Source organism: Lepisma saccharinum, chromosome 6 (genome assembly GCF_977018435.1).
Source record: "Lepisma saccharinum chromosome 6, izLepSacc3.1, whole genome shotgun sequence".
Lineage (NCBI taxonomy): Eukaryota > Metazoa > Arthropoda > Insecta > Zygentoma > Lepismatidae > Lepisma > Lepisma saccharinum.
The window spans coordinates 21,692,167-21,706,928 of NC_139234.1; the positions used below are offsets into that span (position 1 = coordinate 21,692,167).

Sequence of the window (14,762 nt, forward strand, 5' to 3'; positions counted from 1 at the left end):
CAGGGGCATAGTGCTGATCGGACATGATCAAGAAAGTGTGGGGCCCTAACTCCACACCCCCTACGTTGCGTGGTGCAAAGCACAAGGGAGCACCTTACTTTTTACTTTTCTAGTAAATTTTCTCAGGTGTAATATTTAGACTATAATGCACAAATGAATAACAACTAATGTTTTACTTCTCTTTTTAATGCCAGAAAAATGTTTGCTAACTGTCACAAAGAAATGATGTGCGTCGATTTAGACTATTAAATTTTAACGTATTCATGAGTATCCTAATTTTACACCAAACGCAGTTTACATAGTAATATATAGCTTTTAAGTGGCCGGAACGATTGTTTTAAAAAAAAAGCTGCATAATAATGGCTGCACCCCAGTAAAATTTCGGCATAAAATCTGACAAATATGTGGTGAAAAACGTCGGTAGTGGCAACACTGCCATTGTTGGTTAAGAAAATTAAAGGACATTTGAAAACATTATTAATTTAATTTACGGAACACAGTACCATTATAATAGTTCTAAGAATTGAATGTAAACAATAAGCAACAAGCTGTACGACCTGCGTACGCAACTGTGTTGCTACTCTTTGTCGGGTCAGGAGTGTCTACCAGTGCAGTACTTTATAACTGTATGTCTAGTTGCAATACTACCATCAGGTTAGGCGTTACATCTGATATTCCAACAGCATCTCGTATCTTCTCTTTGTTCGACCTTTTAGGATCTAACCCCCCCCCCCAAAAAAAAACACACACACACACGTTCACAAAAATCCTGTGAACGAGCTTAAACCATCACTTTGTAATCAAAGGGTCACTGGTTCTATTCTCTACAGGCCCATATGTTTATAATATTATGTGGGAGTTTGTATCTTAGAACTACAGATTCAGTCCCATTAAGCCTGGCTCAACATAACTTACAATGACTAGTTACTCGATGAGCCCACCACTAATTTGAATCCGGGACATCATAGTGCACTGTGCTAACTAGTCTGCCACAGAAGTCGCTAAATCTATGTTTGAAAATAACACATTCTTACAAGAGACCTGCATACTTTAGAAGATATAGAGGTCTAAATGTGTCACCAAAATACCAAATATCACTCGCCAACAACATGATAGAGAATGCAGGTTTGGGTAGAACACTTTGGTGCCAGTTTTAAGTGAGAATTACAATTCACACAAGTATCAAATATTGATCCTCCTCCTTACATAGTGTTTTCATATTATGCAAATCTGTTTCACCTAAATACTAGTACGATATTTAGAGAAAAAGGTAAATAATATGAAGATGGTACACTGGAAAGTAAGCTCAGTCTCACTGAAGTATCTACATAGTGTCATAAAAAGTAGTGCAATGTATTATGTAAATTCTACTCCTGTGCAAACCTGCAATTTACACCTTGCTAAGTGATATGTGGTATTTGGTGACAACATTGATAATGTTCTAAATTTGATGAGAATGCATGAACTTCTGTATATTCTAAAGTATGGAACACTGATTTAAGTTTCGGGTATAATTCATTTTGTTCCAAATATAGATCTGAAATGTACAAATACAGCCATTCATGATTGATACATTTTGTAAGAAAAATTAAACTCTTTCTGAGGTGGCAACACTGTTAGCCATAATTTTTCGTGCCCATAAATCTGCCCCCATGGTATCATGAAGAGTACGGATCCTTCCTGAAAAACGTGAATACCAAATTTTTAAATTGGGCTTTTAGTCACTGTCGCAGTTTTGTTGCGATGTTTCAGAATCTTTTTTATGTCACAGGCATGCATTTGTTTCTTTAAAAGAAAATATCAAAGCACAATCAGTTATCCACAACGCTATTCAAAGTGCAAAGGAAAAGTTTGTTCTTTCTTTTATTCTGAATTATTCATTATACAAGGTGCATGCAATAAATAACCAGAAAAGTAGTATAAAAAATCTAAAATATGACTGATTGTTACATGTTTGTTAATTTGTGAAGGCATCTGTAAGCTATTCATTGCTGGGGCTGGAACACCTGCCTCGTGCATGGGACGCTGGGAAACAGGTTACACAAGATGGCTGCACCCTTACAGGAGTGCTCCAAGCTGGAGCAGCAAAGTGTCATGAGACTTTCGTTGACTGAAGGCGTGAAACCGATAGAATTTCATCGCCGCATGAGGGTTCAGTACGGTGACAACTGCATGAGTCGATCACAAGTGTACAAGTGGGATAAGTTCAAACAGGGAACCAGTGTTGAAGATTCTCCACATCGAGGTCGGTCTGTCAAAGTGTCATGAGACTTTCGTTGACTGAAGGCGTGAAACCGATAGAATTTCATCGCCGCATGAGGGTTCAGTACGGTGACAACTGCATGAGTCGATCACAAGTGTACAAGTGGGATAAGTTCAAACAGGGAACCAGTGTTGAAGATTCTCCACATCGAGGTCGGTCTGTCACTGCAGTCACAGAAAGCAACATTGCTCAAGTGGAGGACTTGATACGAGAGAACTGGAGGATTAGTGTCAGCGAAATTGCTTCCCAGATGGAAATAAGTGTGTGCGAGCTGGGTTCCGAAACGTTTGACACTGGAAATGAGGGAGAGACATGTTGATGTGTGCAGGGAGCTTTTGCACCATTATGAAGCTGATGGTGAGGCATTTCTTCATTGTATTGTCACTGGAGATGAAAGTTGGGTACATTTCTATGAACCAGATCTTAAGAGGACAACAATGGAATGGCGACATCCCTTGTCTCCCAGACTGAAGAAGGTGCGTGCTCAACGGAGTGTCGGAAAGGTTAACTTTATTTTGGGACCACAAGGGGGCAATTCTTGAACATTACATACCCAGAGGTCATAATGTAAACAGTACCTCCTACTAAAACCTTTTGCGTGAAAAACTGAAACCAGCCATTCTGCAGATGGTCTGGTGTCCACTGGTGTGATTTTGCTCTATGACAATGCGAAACCACACACTGCTAATGTACCATCGAGGACCTAAAGTTTGAGTGCTTACTCCACCCTCCACATTCACATGAACTTGCACCTTCCGATTGCCACCCCTTTGGCCCACTGAAAGATGCACTAAGTAGATCGAGGTTCCAGAATGACGACGAAGTCCAGTCTGTTGTGCATGAGTGTTTACACATGAGTCCAAAAGATATTTTCCTGTGGAATCAGTGCCCTTATCAAGCGCTGGAATAAGTGCATTGAACTGGGGGGGACTATGTTGAAACATAGTACTGTAGTTCTTTTGGTGCTTATAATAAATATTTGTTACAACATGTTTCCGGTTATATATTGAATGAGCCTTTTATTTAGCTTTGTCTCTCCTACAAATAATAATATTTCAGTAGAAAATTTACCTTTTGGGTTTTGACCAATAATTCAGAACCTTGCAAACAGTGGCATCGCCAGAAATTTTTTCTCAGGGTGAGCTCTGGTTTGGTCATGGCCAGGTCCCACCCAAGTAATTTTTCAAGATGGATGTTTCATATGGGTGCCCCCTTCCCCTATCAACGTTGTACTTACTGGAGCATTCTTGTTCAAATAAATTCATACTTATGATACAATTATTACACATATTTTGAATGCAATTTTTATTATTGTTAAAAAGTTCAACATACAAATTTTCTGTATTTTTTTAAAAGCATAATACAAAAATAAATCAAAATATGCTTTCATCAGTAAAGAAAAGCTTATCTATGCTTTTACAACACAGATAAAGATTTCATATTTTGGATGCGTGCAACTTACTATCATATATAAGCATAAAATCAAAATTTATTATTTACTTACGTATAGTGAGTATATACTTGTCAAAGACAATCCTTCTTCAGGTCAAGAAGTCGGCTTTACGGAAATCCACAAAGCTTTGTCATTTAGAAAGGATATGTTTCTACATGGACAGGTTGAATGCTAGGATAACAAATGACCAAAACAGGACTATTCCCACCTTTTAAAATCCCTTAAAACTCATATAAAAACTGTTAAAACCCGTGTTACTATACGATCACAATTCACATGTTGGCTGGAACTGGTATTATAAATGACGAAGCTTTGTGGATTTCCGAAAAGCCGACTTCTTGACCTGAAGAAGGGGGCAGTTGGCACCGAAACATTGTCTTTGACAAGTATATACTCACTGTACGTAAGTAAATAACAAATTTTGATTTTATGCTTATAGATGAAGACTGTAAACGAACAACGAAATGATGGGAAAGTCATTTTCAACTGATAACATTTCAAGAAGATTTAATTCACCAAAACTTATTTAGTCACAGTTACTTCTGGAATAGTAAACAGAATTCTAGAATAGCCATTTTAATCAAATTTATTCAATATTTATTTCTTATTTTTGTAGGTTCTCATTGTTTTTATATATGTTAAAAGTTTAAATTGATCATTTTGACACCCTCAGAAGACAGCTCCGAGCGCAGCTGCTCCGATTGCTCCACCCAATGGCACAGTTAAAATTTCAGACAATGTAGGCAGTGTTTTTAGGATGATGGAAATGCGAATCGAAGTTTCGGCAATATCACTGCGAAGAGTTTCAAACAGCAGAATTACTGATACGTCTCTTTGGATCGTGTCTTCTGAATCACTCTCAACTTCAACTGGTGACATACCTTCAAATTCCTCTACACTAGCATCAGAATGACTTTTATGGATGGCATTATCAAGTTAAGACTTTTTACTATCTTGTCTATACTAATCGGATATACGTACTAACTAATTTACCCAACATGTTAAGTCCTCTTTATCTTCTTGCACTATACGAGAGGTGGTCACTTAAAATAAATTTAGGGCGGAGGGGGACAAGGTTGGCATAAACAACATTTTACATATGTTAAGTATATACAGGGTGTTGAAAATACCTGTTACGATGCTTGGGGGTGATTCGACAAGTAAAAACTGCCATGTGAAAAAATGTCGAAATTGGCAACGTTTGCGAGTGACAGGCATGCGAAAATTGCCTAACACCATGTTTAAAGCACAATAATTCAAGAAGGAAGAAAGATATCAATGTCGGATTAAAATAATACAAATAAAGTTGTACCTGACGAATACAATGGTGCAGCAATTGAGGCCCAGAGTAAATTGTGCAAGGGTACTCTCAAAGAAAGTGGGGAATCCCCTGATGGAAAATACAGGAAATTTACTACTATTTTCTACATAATGTTGAGATCGGAATGTAGCCAGTAAAAAATGATGAAGTATGTCCACATGTCCCACTACTGCTGGGACAACGTCCTACACTCGGGAAATAGGAAAATAACTGCAAATCTCCTGTTGCACATGCTTCACATTGCAGTACGAAGAAGAAAATAAACCATTTGTCGCATGTCCCACTACTGCTGGGACACTATCCCAAATGGAAAAAATACGGGAAAACCAGGAGAAAAGCCTTCAAACCCTTTGTTACCACACTACTTTACAGTACAAAAAACAAGTTAAACAATGGCCACATGTCGTCAGGCTGTACATACTACAAGAGAGCTCCCCAAAGAAAGCGGGTAATCCTCGAAGGAATGAAGATTGAGAATGGCGAGAAAATGCACACAATGGCATGTAACATTTCCAGGCACAGCACATCATACACGAGCCTTTTAATTTCTCCCTACATAAAGAAATCCAGTGGTGTGAGGTCAGGGGATCGAGGTGGCCACGGTAAAGGTCCACCCCTGCCAATCCAATGATCGCCGAAAATATTGTTGAATAAGGCCTTGGCTCCCCGGTCGAAATGCACAGGGGCGCCGTCGTGTTGAAACCAGATACGTTGTCTACCTGCCAGTGGCACGTTTTCCAAAAGTTCAGGTAATACGTCACGTAGAAACACCCAATAATTCCCAACACACAAAGTAGAGGGCAAAATGTATGGGCCTATCAAGTGGTCACCTACTATGCAACACCACACATTCACTGCAAACTTATGTTGATGATGGCATGGTGCACAATGATTGCATGCGGATTGTACATATCCCAGACGTGGCTGTTGTGGATATTGAACATGCCGTCCCTGGTGAACATTGCCTCATCAGTCCATAAAACTACTGTTGGGAAATCTGGAATGGCAAGAGTTTGTTGCACGTACCATTGGCAGAAATCCATGCACAGGGGAAAGTCCGTGGGCAGTATGTGGTGCACGTTATGCAATTTGTATGGGTGCAATCCTCCTCCTGAAGAACGTGGAACACATTGCAATGGTGGGTATGTCGCATACGAGCAATGACACGTGTGCTGGTGCCAGGACGGTCTCGTATCAGGTGCAACACGTCCTCTTCAAATTGCACAGTGCGGGGTCTTCGACAATCCCAACTACGGGGTAGTAGAGATCCAGTTTCACGCAGTCGAGCATAAAGTCTTTGAAAGACTGAATGTGCTGGTAACAGTCTATCAGGAAAACATTTGTGATACGAACGCCGTGCTTCACGGCTGTTTCGGTTTGCCTCTCCATAAACGAGATGCATACCAGCAAGCTCGTGGGTAGAGTACTCTGCCATTGTCCTGTTTGAGAACTGACCTGCAACAGGGGACACTTTCCCAAGTGACAGATCACAACTACCGTGATTAGCATGCACGTAATGTCACATAGGTGTCCACGCAGTTGTTGCAAACCGAGAAAGAACACTGGAATACACACTCTACGTACAAAACTTCTTGGCGCAATTCAACCACACACACATGCCAGACTAAACTCCACACTGAGACATGCAGAACAGACAGGAAGTACAACGGTCAACTATACTCTCTACGTAGTATCCTCCAATGCTAATATGTAACAGGTAACCTACACTCCAAGTGCCTCTAGTGGGGCTTTCTGTATTACTTAGCTCAAATCAGTCTCAGCGTAATCTGACGGCATAGCATCACTTTCGGGTGAATTTCCTATTTCCTGAGTGTGGGACGGTGTCCCAGCAGTAGTGGGACATATGGACATACGTCATCATTTTTTACTGTCTACATTACGATCTCAACATTATGTAGAAAATAGTAGTAATTTCCTGTGGTTTCCATCAGGGAATTCCCCATTTTTTTTAGTCTCCTTCCGCAATTACACTGGGCCTCAATTGCTGCACCATTGAAATCGTCAGGTACGACTTTCTTTGTATTCTTTTAATCAGGCATTGACATCTTTCTTCCTTCTTGAGTTATTGTGCTTTAAACATGGTATAAGGCGATTTTCGAATGCCTGTCACTCGCAAACGGTGCAGATTTCGACATTTTTTCACATGGCATTTTTTCCTTGTTTTTACTTGTTGAATCACATACCAAGCATTGTAACAGGTATTTTGCAACACCCTGTATAATATTTGTCCCTCTGAGTAAGTTGGGGGGGGGGGCAGAAAATGCCCTGCCTCCCCGAATTTGGTGCCTATGACTATACCAGACTAATCAAAATGTCATTTTCACATAGGCACAGTCAGAAAAGAGTATTGATTTACACACAAATTTTCTCCAAATAAAAGAAAAAATAAGCAAGTGTAATACGTAAATGCACACCACCATGCAACGAACTACGGTAAGTGCTCGCGCGCACTATGAATGAAACGTTGCGAATGAACCACACAGGTGTTACAATTGATTTGTTCAATTGGAAATTATGCCCAACAAAGGAAAACAAATTATCAAAAGCACCCAATTTATCGTGTCTTTAGGTCTAATAGCCCGCTGCTCCAAGAAACACGAGAACAAAACAACAATCGTCAAGAATGAAAACCGATTGACGAAGAGCACAGCACTACGGCATCTCCTAACCAGGGAATGACGTTTTGCTTACATGTTTATATTTCACACTTTAATGAAAGGAAACCAACTGAGATGGAGAATCTAGAAAAGTTCTTAATTTTTGAAGTGAAACGGTTATGTTAGTCAATTGGTAAGCCCGCTTTGTGTGTTTTATAATTCTTTACTAGCTTGTTCCTTTGTTATCTAAATAATATATATCATGTATTTATTCTATTTGGGTGGGCTTCCAAACTTTGCTCATACCACCATGTGAAAAGTACACAGTGACATATATGGAGCTGTTCGTGTCATTTGTTTATCTTGAAAAGTGTATCATTTTCTGACCATGGAAGATAAGTTGTGGGCAGTTTTTATTAAATCCTTTGCATATGTTGCAGACTATGGAGGATACTTTTATTGATGCTGAACTGTTAATAACTCTACTGCATCATGATGCTTTAATGAGACAAAAACCTAAAATAAGTGCAGGCAATTTGTTATCTTCTTCGTAAACTGTCTTTATTCTTAAAAGCCAAATAATAAAAATCCAATAACTATTCACCATTGACGTTTGCCAGAAATATTTATATTTGGGAGGACACCTTTTCCAGCATCCTTGTGACAAGGTGCGTGCTTATTTCAATTGTAATTGTAACTGTGAAAAGTGGAAACATTACAAAACAAGCTGTTTCTGTTACGGACTTCCTGTAACACAATTTGCCGGGACCTGTTGCATGAAGGCGCAGCTAAGCGGCAGACACGCTCGCGGTAAACAACTGAAATAACCTCCCTGTACAATTTCTAGGGCATAGTTTTAAGATTTTACTGCAAATTTTGCCAGTTTCTAGTGCAAATAAATCCAACCCCTAGTGATCACCAAGACTCTGAAGCAAGTAATATCACATGTAAACCCAAATCGAACCACATAAAAAACTTATATGTACCATTATTAGTTCAGAATTATGTAATTGGAACCATATTTACTATCTCTACATAGTCAGTTTGTCTATTATAATGTTGATTCATAGTTTCTGTCATCGAGTTACATGCAATGATCTAAATTTCTCAGGAGAGCAGTTTTGACTTGTAAAGGAACCTGTCATAATGTTGGCCACCTCAGCTGAAGCTCAAGTGGTAACAATTTTGGTCATAGAAATATTTAGAACAGTCAAGTAAACTTTGGAGTAGCGTTCAGGGTGCTGTAACCATCATTAGAGCCACTGTCTAAGTAAATCTTTCACTTCATAGTTTGAAAGAACCAAATGGTGTATGAATATTTTTTGTGCCTCACTTATATACCAATTTGCATGAATTTTATAATTTTGCTTATACATGTAAATTCAATCACTGGAAATATGCGATATCAGCACACATAATTTTTGTATATTCTTCTTTCTTTTTCAAATAGAGTACATTTTGGACATTACCACAAGAAAAATACTAATAAAGATAACACTAAGACTCATCGTTATTTCTCAATGTTAGCGTGAGTGATTTCACTTATAAAACATCGACAACGTGTGAATTATAATAGCATAAGTACTTAATAAAAAAACTGCTCAGGAAAATAGCCTAATTTTCTAGTCTCAACAGCTGGTAAGATTAATTGTGCCCTTTTTGTGTGTGACAAATAGCATAAGCCACGATTTCTCAATAACATACGAACATTTTTGAACCTTTGAACTGAATGAAAGTAATTAATACAGATAGCGTTACATGTCTACAAGATGAATTGAGCCATGTCGTACTGATTAAGTTTCTACATATTGAATATTGATAGCCCCCCTGTTTCATGATGTAATATTACACACAACATAAGGCTAGTTTTGTGAAAAACAATTCCATGATACAATATATTGCAATCAGTGCCGGATCTACAAATCTTGACCCCCCCCCTGAAAAATATTACCAAAGGATAGCCAGTGTGGATCTGGAGGGTGCGGAAATTTACCCTCTACCCCAAAGGAACCTGCTACAGCTCTAACCTAATTTATATCGCTAACTCTTGTTCTTGTCACAAAGTTCTAAGTCTACTTCTGAAGATGTGACACACAGTTACGAAAATTTGAAGTTTTTCTGCATTCGGTGTGTTTCATCTCTCATCTTTCACTTATATAAATATTACACATATATAATGTCTGTGTGTCTAATTCTTGATCTCATGTTGACAAACTCACATACGAGGGCCTACAGGGTGATTCAAAAGTTTACATACATACACCTTGCAACCCTGAAATGTGGGTATCCCTAAATGCTTCTCTTATGCAAGAATATGACGATGTTCGGATATATTCTTCAACAATAAACACTCTTTCCTGTGTAGAATATGGCATTTTAAAAACACACACAGGACGTCAGCATAAGTAGACACAATCTGGAATGCCGTTCGCTGCAAACAGCAACCACCTAAGGCACAGAAAACATAACAATTGATACACGTTCTTCTGTACCCACATTTCAGGGTTGCAAGGTGTATGTAATTTATTGCATATGTTCGAGAATAACCAACTTTCTCCCTTGTCTTTAAAAGTGCCCTAGTGTGATAGCCTGAGGTGAAACACATCTGTTAGTGACACGTGACAGCAACAGTGTTGCCAGTGTCCTGCGTAATATTGTGAAAACATCGATTTTTGGAACAGCCCATTTATTCCCTTCTGCAATGTTTTTGAAACTTCGTCAAAGTTATTTTTCTGTCAAATTCATTAGATGGCCATCCAAATTGTTCGTTGGTATTGTGAAATGTTGCAATAATTTACCTCAGTGAGTTCTGTGCATCAATATACACGATTTGCAAATATTTTTTTTCCGCCTTTGGCAACACTTTGCTTATTTGTTATTAAAATATGCATGTTCTTACATATGTTTGTCTCTCTAAATTTTCCCAATATACAGGGCATTCTCTTGGCAGAAAGCGTTTCTTCTCATTCCGTTATACGGTCGTAAACACCGGGTTGCGTGACTTTTCGGACACTCTGTAGTTAAATTAATACATTTACGAACAAGGAGATTCGAATATCGTGTTCGAGCTTACGGCCGCCTCAATTCCTGCACCGCATCCCCAGCTGTTCTCTCACTTGCTCTGGGCCAGCATAGTCTGTCCTGTGCGCAGAGGCATGAAAACGTCTCCGCAGTTAATGAGCGAGGAGGTGGTAGCCATAGACAACCAGCCGTGCCCATTTTCAGCTGGCACGACACGAGAGCTTTCACATTGTGTTGACATAGTTGCAAACTGCACAGAGAAGTGGCTATTCCTGACCAATTTGTAATACTTATTGGAGAAGTAATTCGCGAGAAAGATACTTTCCTGCATACTTGGCAAGAACGAACATAATATCTTTACCAAATGTATATAACCATTTAGATAGATGCATCTAAAGAGCCATCCAGACTTTTTTGTTATAGATTTCTTCCTTAAAAGATATATCCCTTGCTCTCACGCACACAGCAACTCATGTGTTGCAACTAACGTTGACAATATTGAAGACATTTTCTGTACAAAAGAATTGCCTAAATATCAAAAGGAATTCGCATCACCAGGGGATTTTTTACTTTAATATTTGTAAAAAATCACACAGAAAATCTATCTGTATAAGAATTTCAATTGGAGATATAATTCAATTTCTTGCATTGAATTCTAAAAATTGTAGTTCATTTAGGAGATAATCAAATTTCAGTTGTTAGTAACACCGATTGTTGATGAACAGTCTGCCGTGCTGGGGTTGCAAATTATAAACAAAGCAAGAATGCCGTGATCAACTCTGTGTCTCTAATTGTTCAGTGTTTTTCTTTTTAGTGAAGTGAAAGTGACCGATGGTGGGTGAAAGGAAGGGTAGTTAGTAAAGATGAGTCAATTTAAACATCAATTCTATTTAAAAATATCAAAAAAATGGTAAAGGTGACAGGTGTCGAAATTTTAATAGTCTCATTTATTTCCTAGAAACTCTAGCCGACCTCCGCACAGCATGCTACAACGCCAGGGATTGTGGGTTCGAATCTCGGCCTGGATATCGGTGTTCTTTGCGAGTGTTTACTCATCCTTATCTTCACGATTAGCCAAAAGTACTACAAATGCAAAGTAAAATAAACCAATCTTAGGAACTCTGAATTTTTGTCTGCAATTTTAGTAAACAAAGCTCCATTAAAATTACCTCTTTCATTAGATTTCTAACACATATGCTAGCGAAAATTTTTCGATTTCTTGATCACGCTGGCACTACCCATCATACTAGCTGCCAGCCACCACTGATATGAACCGTCTACTATGTCAACGGCTGAGGGGCCCCTAAAGGCTTACTTGTCTCAGGGCCCCCCGCACTGCGGGGTTTTGCGGCTTGTAGATCCGGCATTGATTGCAATTACTTATTGACTTCAGTGATTTTGATGGGCGATTAAAACAATTATATTTATTCAAAAAAACAATATAACTTTTCAACTATGTTTATGCCATGATAGATCCAAGGCATTTGGCACAGTACACACAACTTCTCAAACTACTGGCCTTCCATCTACAAACTACATTCGTGAAACCACTAATCTTGAGAGCACAAAAAAAACCTATCAGAAAGATGTGTGGGTATCGAATTCTGAAAACATGTCCTGAATATGAAGGCAATGGACATTTTCCTCTACAAACTACATTCGTGAAAACACTAATCTTGACAGCACAAAAAAAAAACTATCAGAAAGATGTATGGGTATCAAATTCTGAAAACATGCCCTGAATATGAGGGAAATGGACATTTTCCACCCAAATTCAGCTAAAAAATATCAAAACACTGCAATCAAGAGCTGGGCATGCAAACACCATAAAACTGAGATGAATCACAAACTTCTCCTGTCTCATCACAATCTCTAATTTCAAAAAATCTCCACATGTCTATGTATAGTTTTAGAACACCTTTTGGCCAAGTTGTGGGAAAAAAAAATCTGTAAGAATTTAGAGCAGTACTGAATCAATAACACATGTCCCTCATGTCGACTCTTACTAAATTCAGTACTAAATTTCTTCCTGGCCATTGTTCGACACCGGATTCCATTCACAAAACACTTGCAAAAGTCCATCCTCCTGCATATGTTAAATATCCAAACTCCTCAAGAGAGACATAGACTGGCTGACCATATATTTCTACATAAAAATAGTGAATGGCAACATCACAAGTGACCGCCTTCTTCAGGAAATTCACTTTCGTATGCCTGCCCGCTCAACAAGAAGCACTCAACTTTTTGCTTCTCAGAAGCCGAGATTGTGCCTCATCCAGCGCCCTCTGTTCCATAGACTGTCCAGTGAATATAATAATCTAGGAAGCCAAATAGACATTTTTGAAAATCTGTACTGCTTTAGAAGAAAGTTAACTACAAGTATGTAAGTCTCTTAACCACATGTCATTATTGTAGGTTATTATTTTTGTCCCCATGTTCTATAAAATCGTTCCAATGTAAAACGGCTAACGCTGTATTTGGAATCTTCTATTAAATAAATAAATATCTGGAATATAATGCAGTCAGCTGAAGAAAAAACTGTGGAGAGTAAGACTTAAAAATCTTGATGAATGAACCGATTTCTATCTTGATAAACTAAGTGCAATAGTAATAACATGTGTATCTTTATTTTTTAAAAGCCAGGTTGATTTTCTGGGCTAAACTAGATTACATACAGACCTTGATGAAAATAAGATGGTGAGAATACCGTAACTGTGGGACAAGAATTAACTTCAAACAATATATACAAAACTTCTGATTACTTTTTAAAAAGTTATAATCTTTTACTGCATGTAGAACTAGTGACTGTAGTTTCAAACATAAAATTGCGCCAAAGGGCCAAGTGTCATACACAAAAACTTACAAGTTCAGTACACACACTCTTACGGCCAGGGAGGCATAACAACATACATGAAAAACATTTTGTTTTGTTGCATTAATAGAAACAACGTAAATACTAAGCTGATATGCATGTAATTCGAAGTAACAAATGACAGTAAGACCTCGCAACAAATTCACTTACCCGACCAGGCCATGGCGAGAAACCTCTCATTTTCGCCCTGAAAATAAAGAAAAAAGCAATGAGTACTCCTTCTCTTCTTGAGAACAAAAAATTGACTCTTACAGTAATTTCTTGGCAGGAAAAATTATATATTTACACTTACCACACAAGATCTCCGACCTTACACACGTCCATGATCTCGGTTTACTGTGGAACAGGAATCATGGGAAACGCGTCCTTTTCCTCCCATGAGGAGTATCGTAAAAGTTATGTATATTATATCATGTTAAAACTACATTGCAAAGCAGAAAAGAAAAATTAAGTGTTGTACTATTAATCATACATCTCTTTATTTTTAAAAAGACATTTTCTACAATTTTTAAAATCAACAATTGTGCGTATATAATTCAAATACAAAAACACGAAATTGCGAGTAATTTTGACGAATGGTTCGCCACATGATGTCGCCACCATCCAGTGAGAATTTAGAAACAAAGTTGCAAACTGCATGAATTTCTTTAGCATTTAGAAAAAAATGTTGACCATTTTGAAACATCCAACCTACATGCTCATGTCAACGTGAATAAAAAGATAAGAATTCATAATGAAAATTTTCTTAGTTTATGAGTAGCAAGATTGTTAAAATACGAACACGAACGGCACTCAGCGATATATATTAAGTTAGCCTGAAAGAAACCAGCCTGAACGTTCCGCGCACATGAATATAGCACCCGAAAGAGAATCCAAAATACACCAGATGGGAAGTTGACTACCGTTAAAGGTTGCCGAACGTAAGTTCCATGCATACATATATTTCGAAGAAATATCCACTGCTTAGTACCAGGAGAACAGGAGTGCAAAAGAGATGTACATTATCGAAATTACACCAGATGGCAAGTTACGTACCGTTAACGGTTGCGAAACTTCGAGGCGAAGTTTAGTATCAGGAGAACAGGAGTGCAAAAGAGATGTTCAGTACATTGCTTCCGATGTTTTTTCTCTTCCGCACTTAGAATAAAATTTCACTTTATAGATATTAAGTTTCTACGCTGATCGTGTTGACCGGGAACATTCTATTAAGGTTC

General features: G+C 38.2%; 1 protein-coding gene across 1 annotated transcript in view; it reads right to left on the reverse strand.

The window, feature by feature from the left end:
• Ndf (Nucleosome-destabilizing factor) overlaps window positions 1-13,922 on the reverse strand; it is a 185,856-nt gene extending 171,934 nt beyond the window's left edge. Inside the window, exons 1-2 of the mRNA XM_083123641.1 lie at window positions 13,841-13,922; window positions 13,699-13,735 (exon numbers count right to left, since the gene is read on the reverse strand). Coding sequence (XP_082979767.1) covers window positions 13,699-13,735; window positions 13,841-13,872 — 69 coding nt within the window. The 5' untranslated portion in view covers window positions 13,873-13,922. The remainder of the gene's footprint in view (window positions 1-13,698; window positions 13,736-13,840) is intronic.
• Window positions 13,923-14,762: the final 840 nt, after the last annotated feature.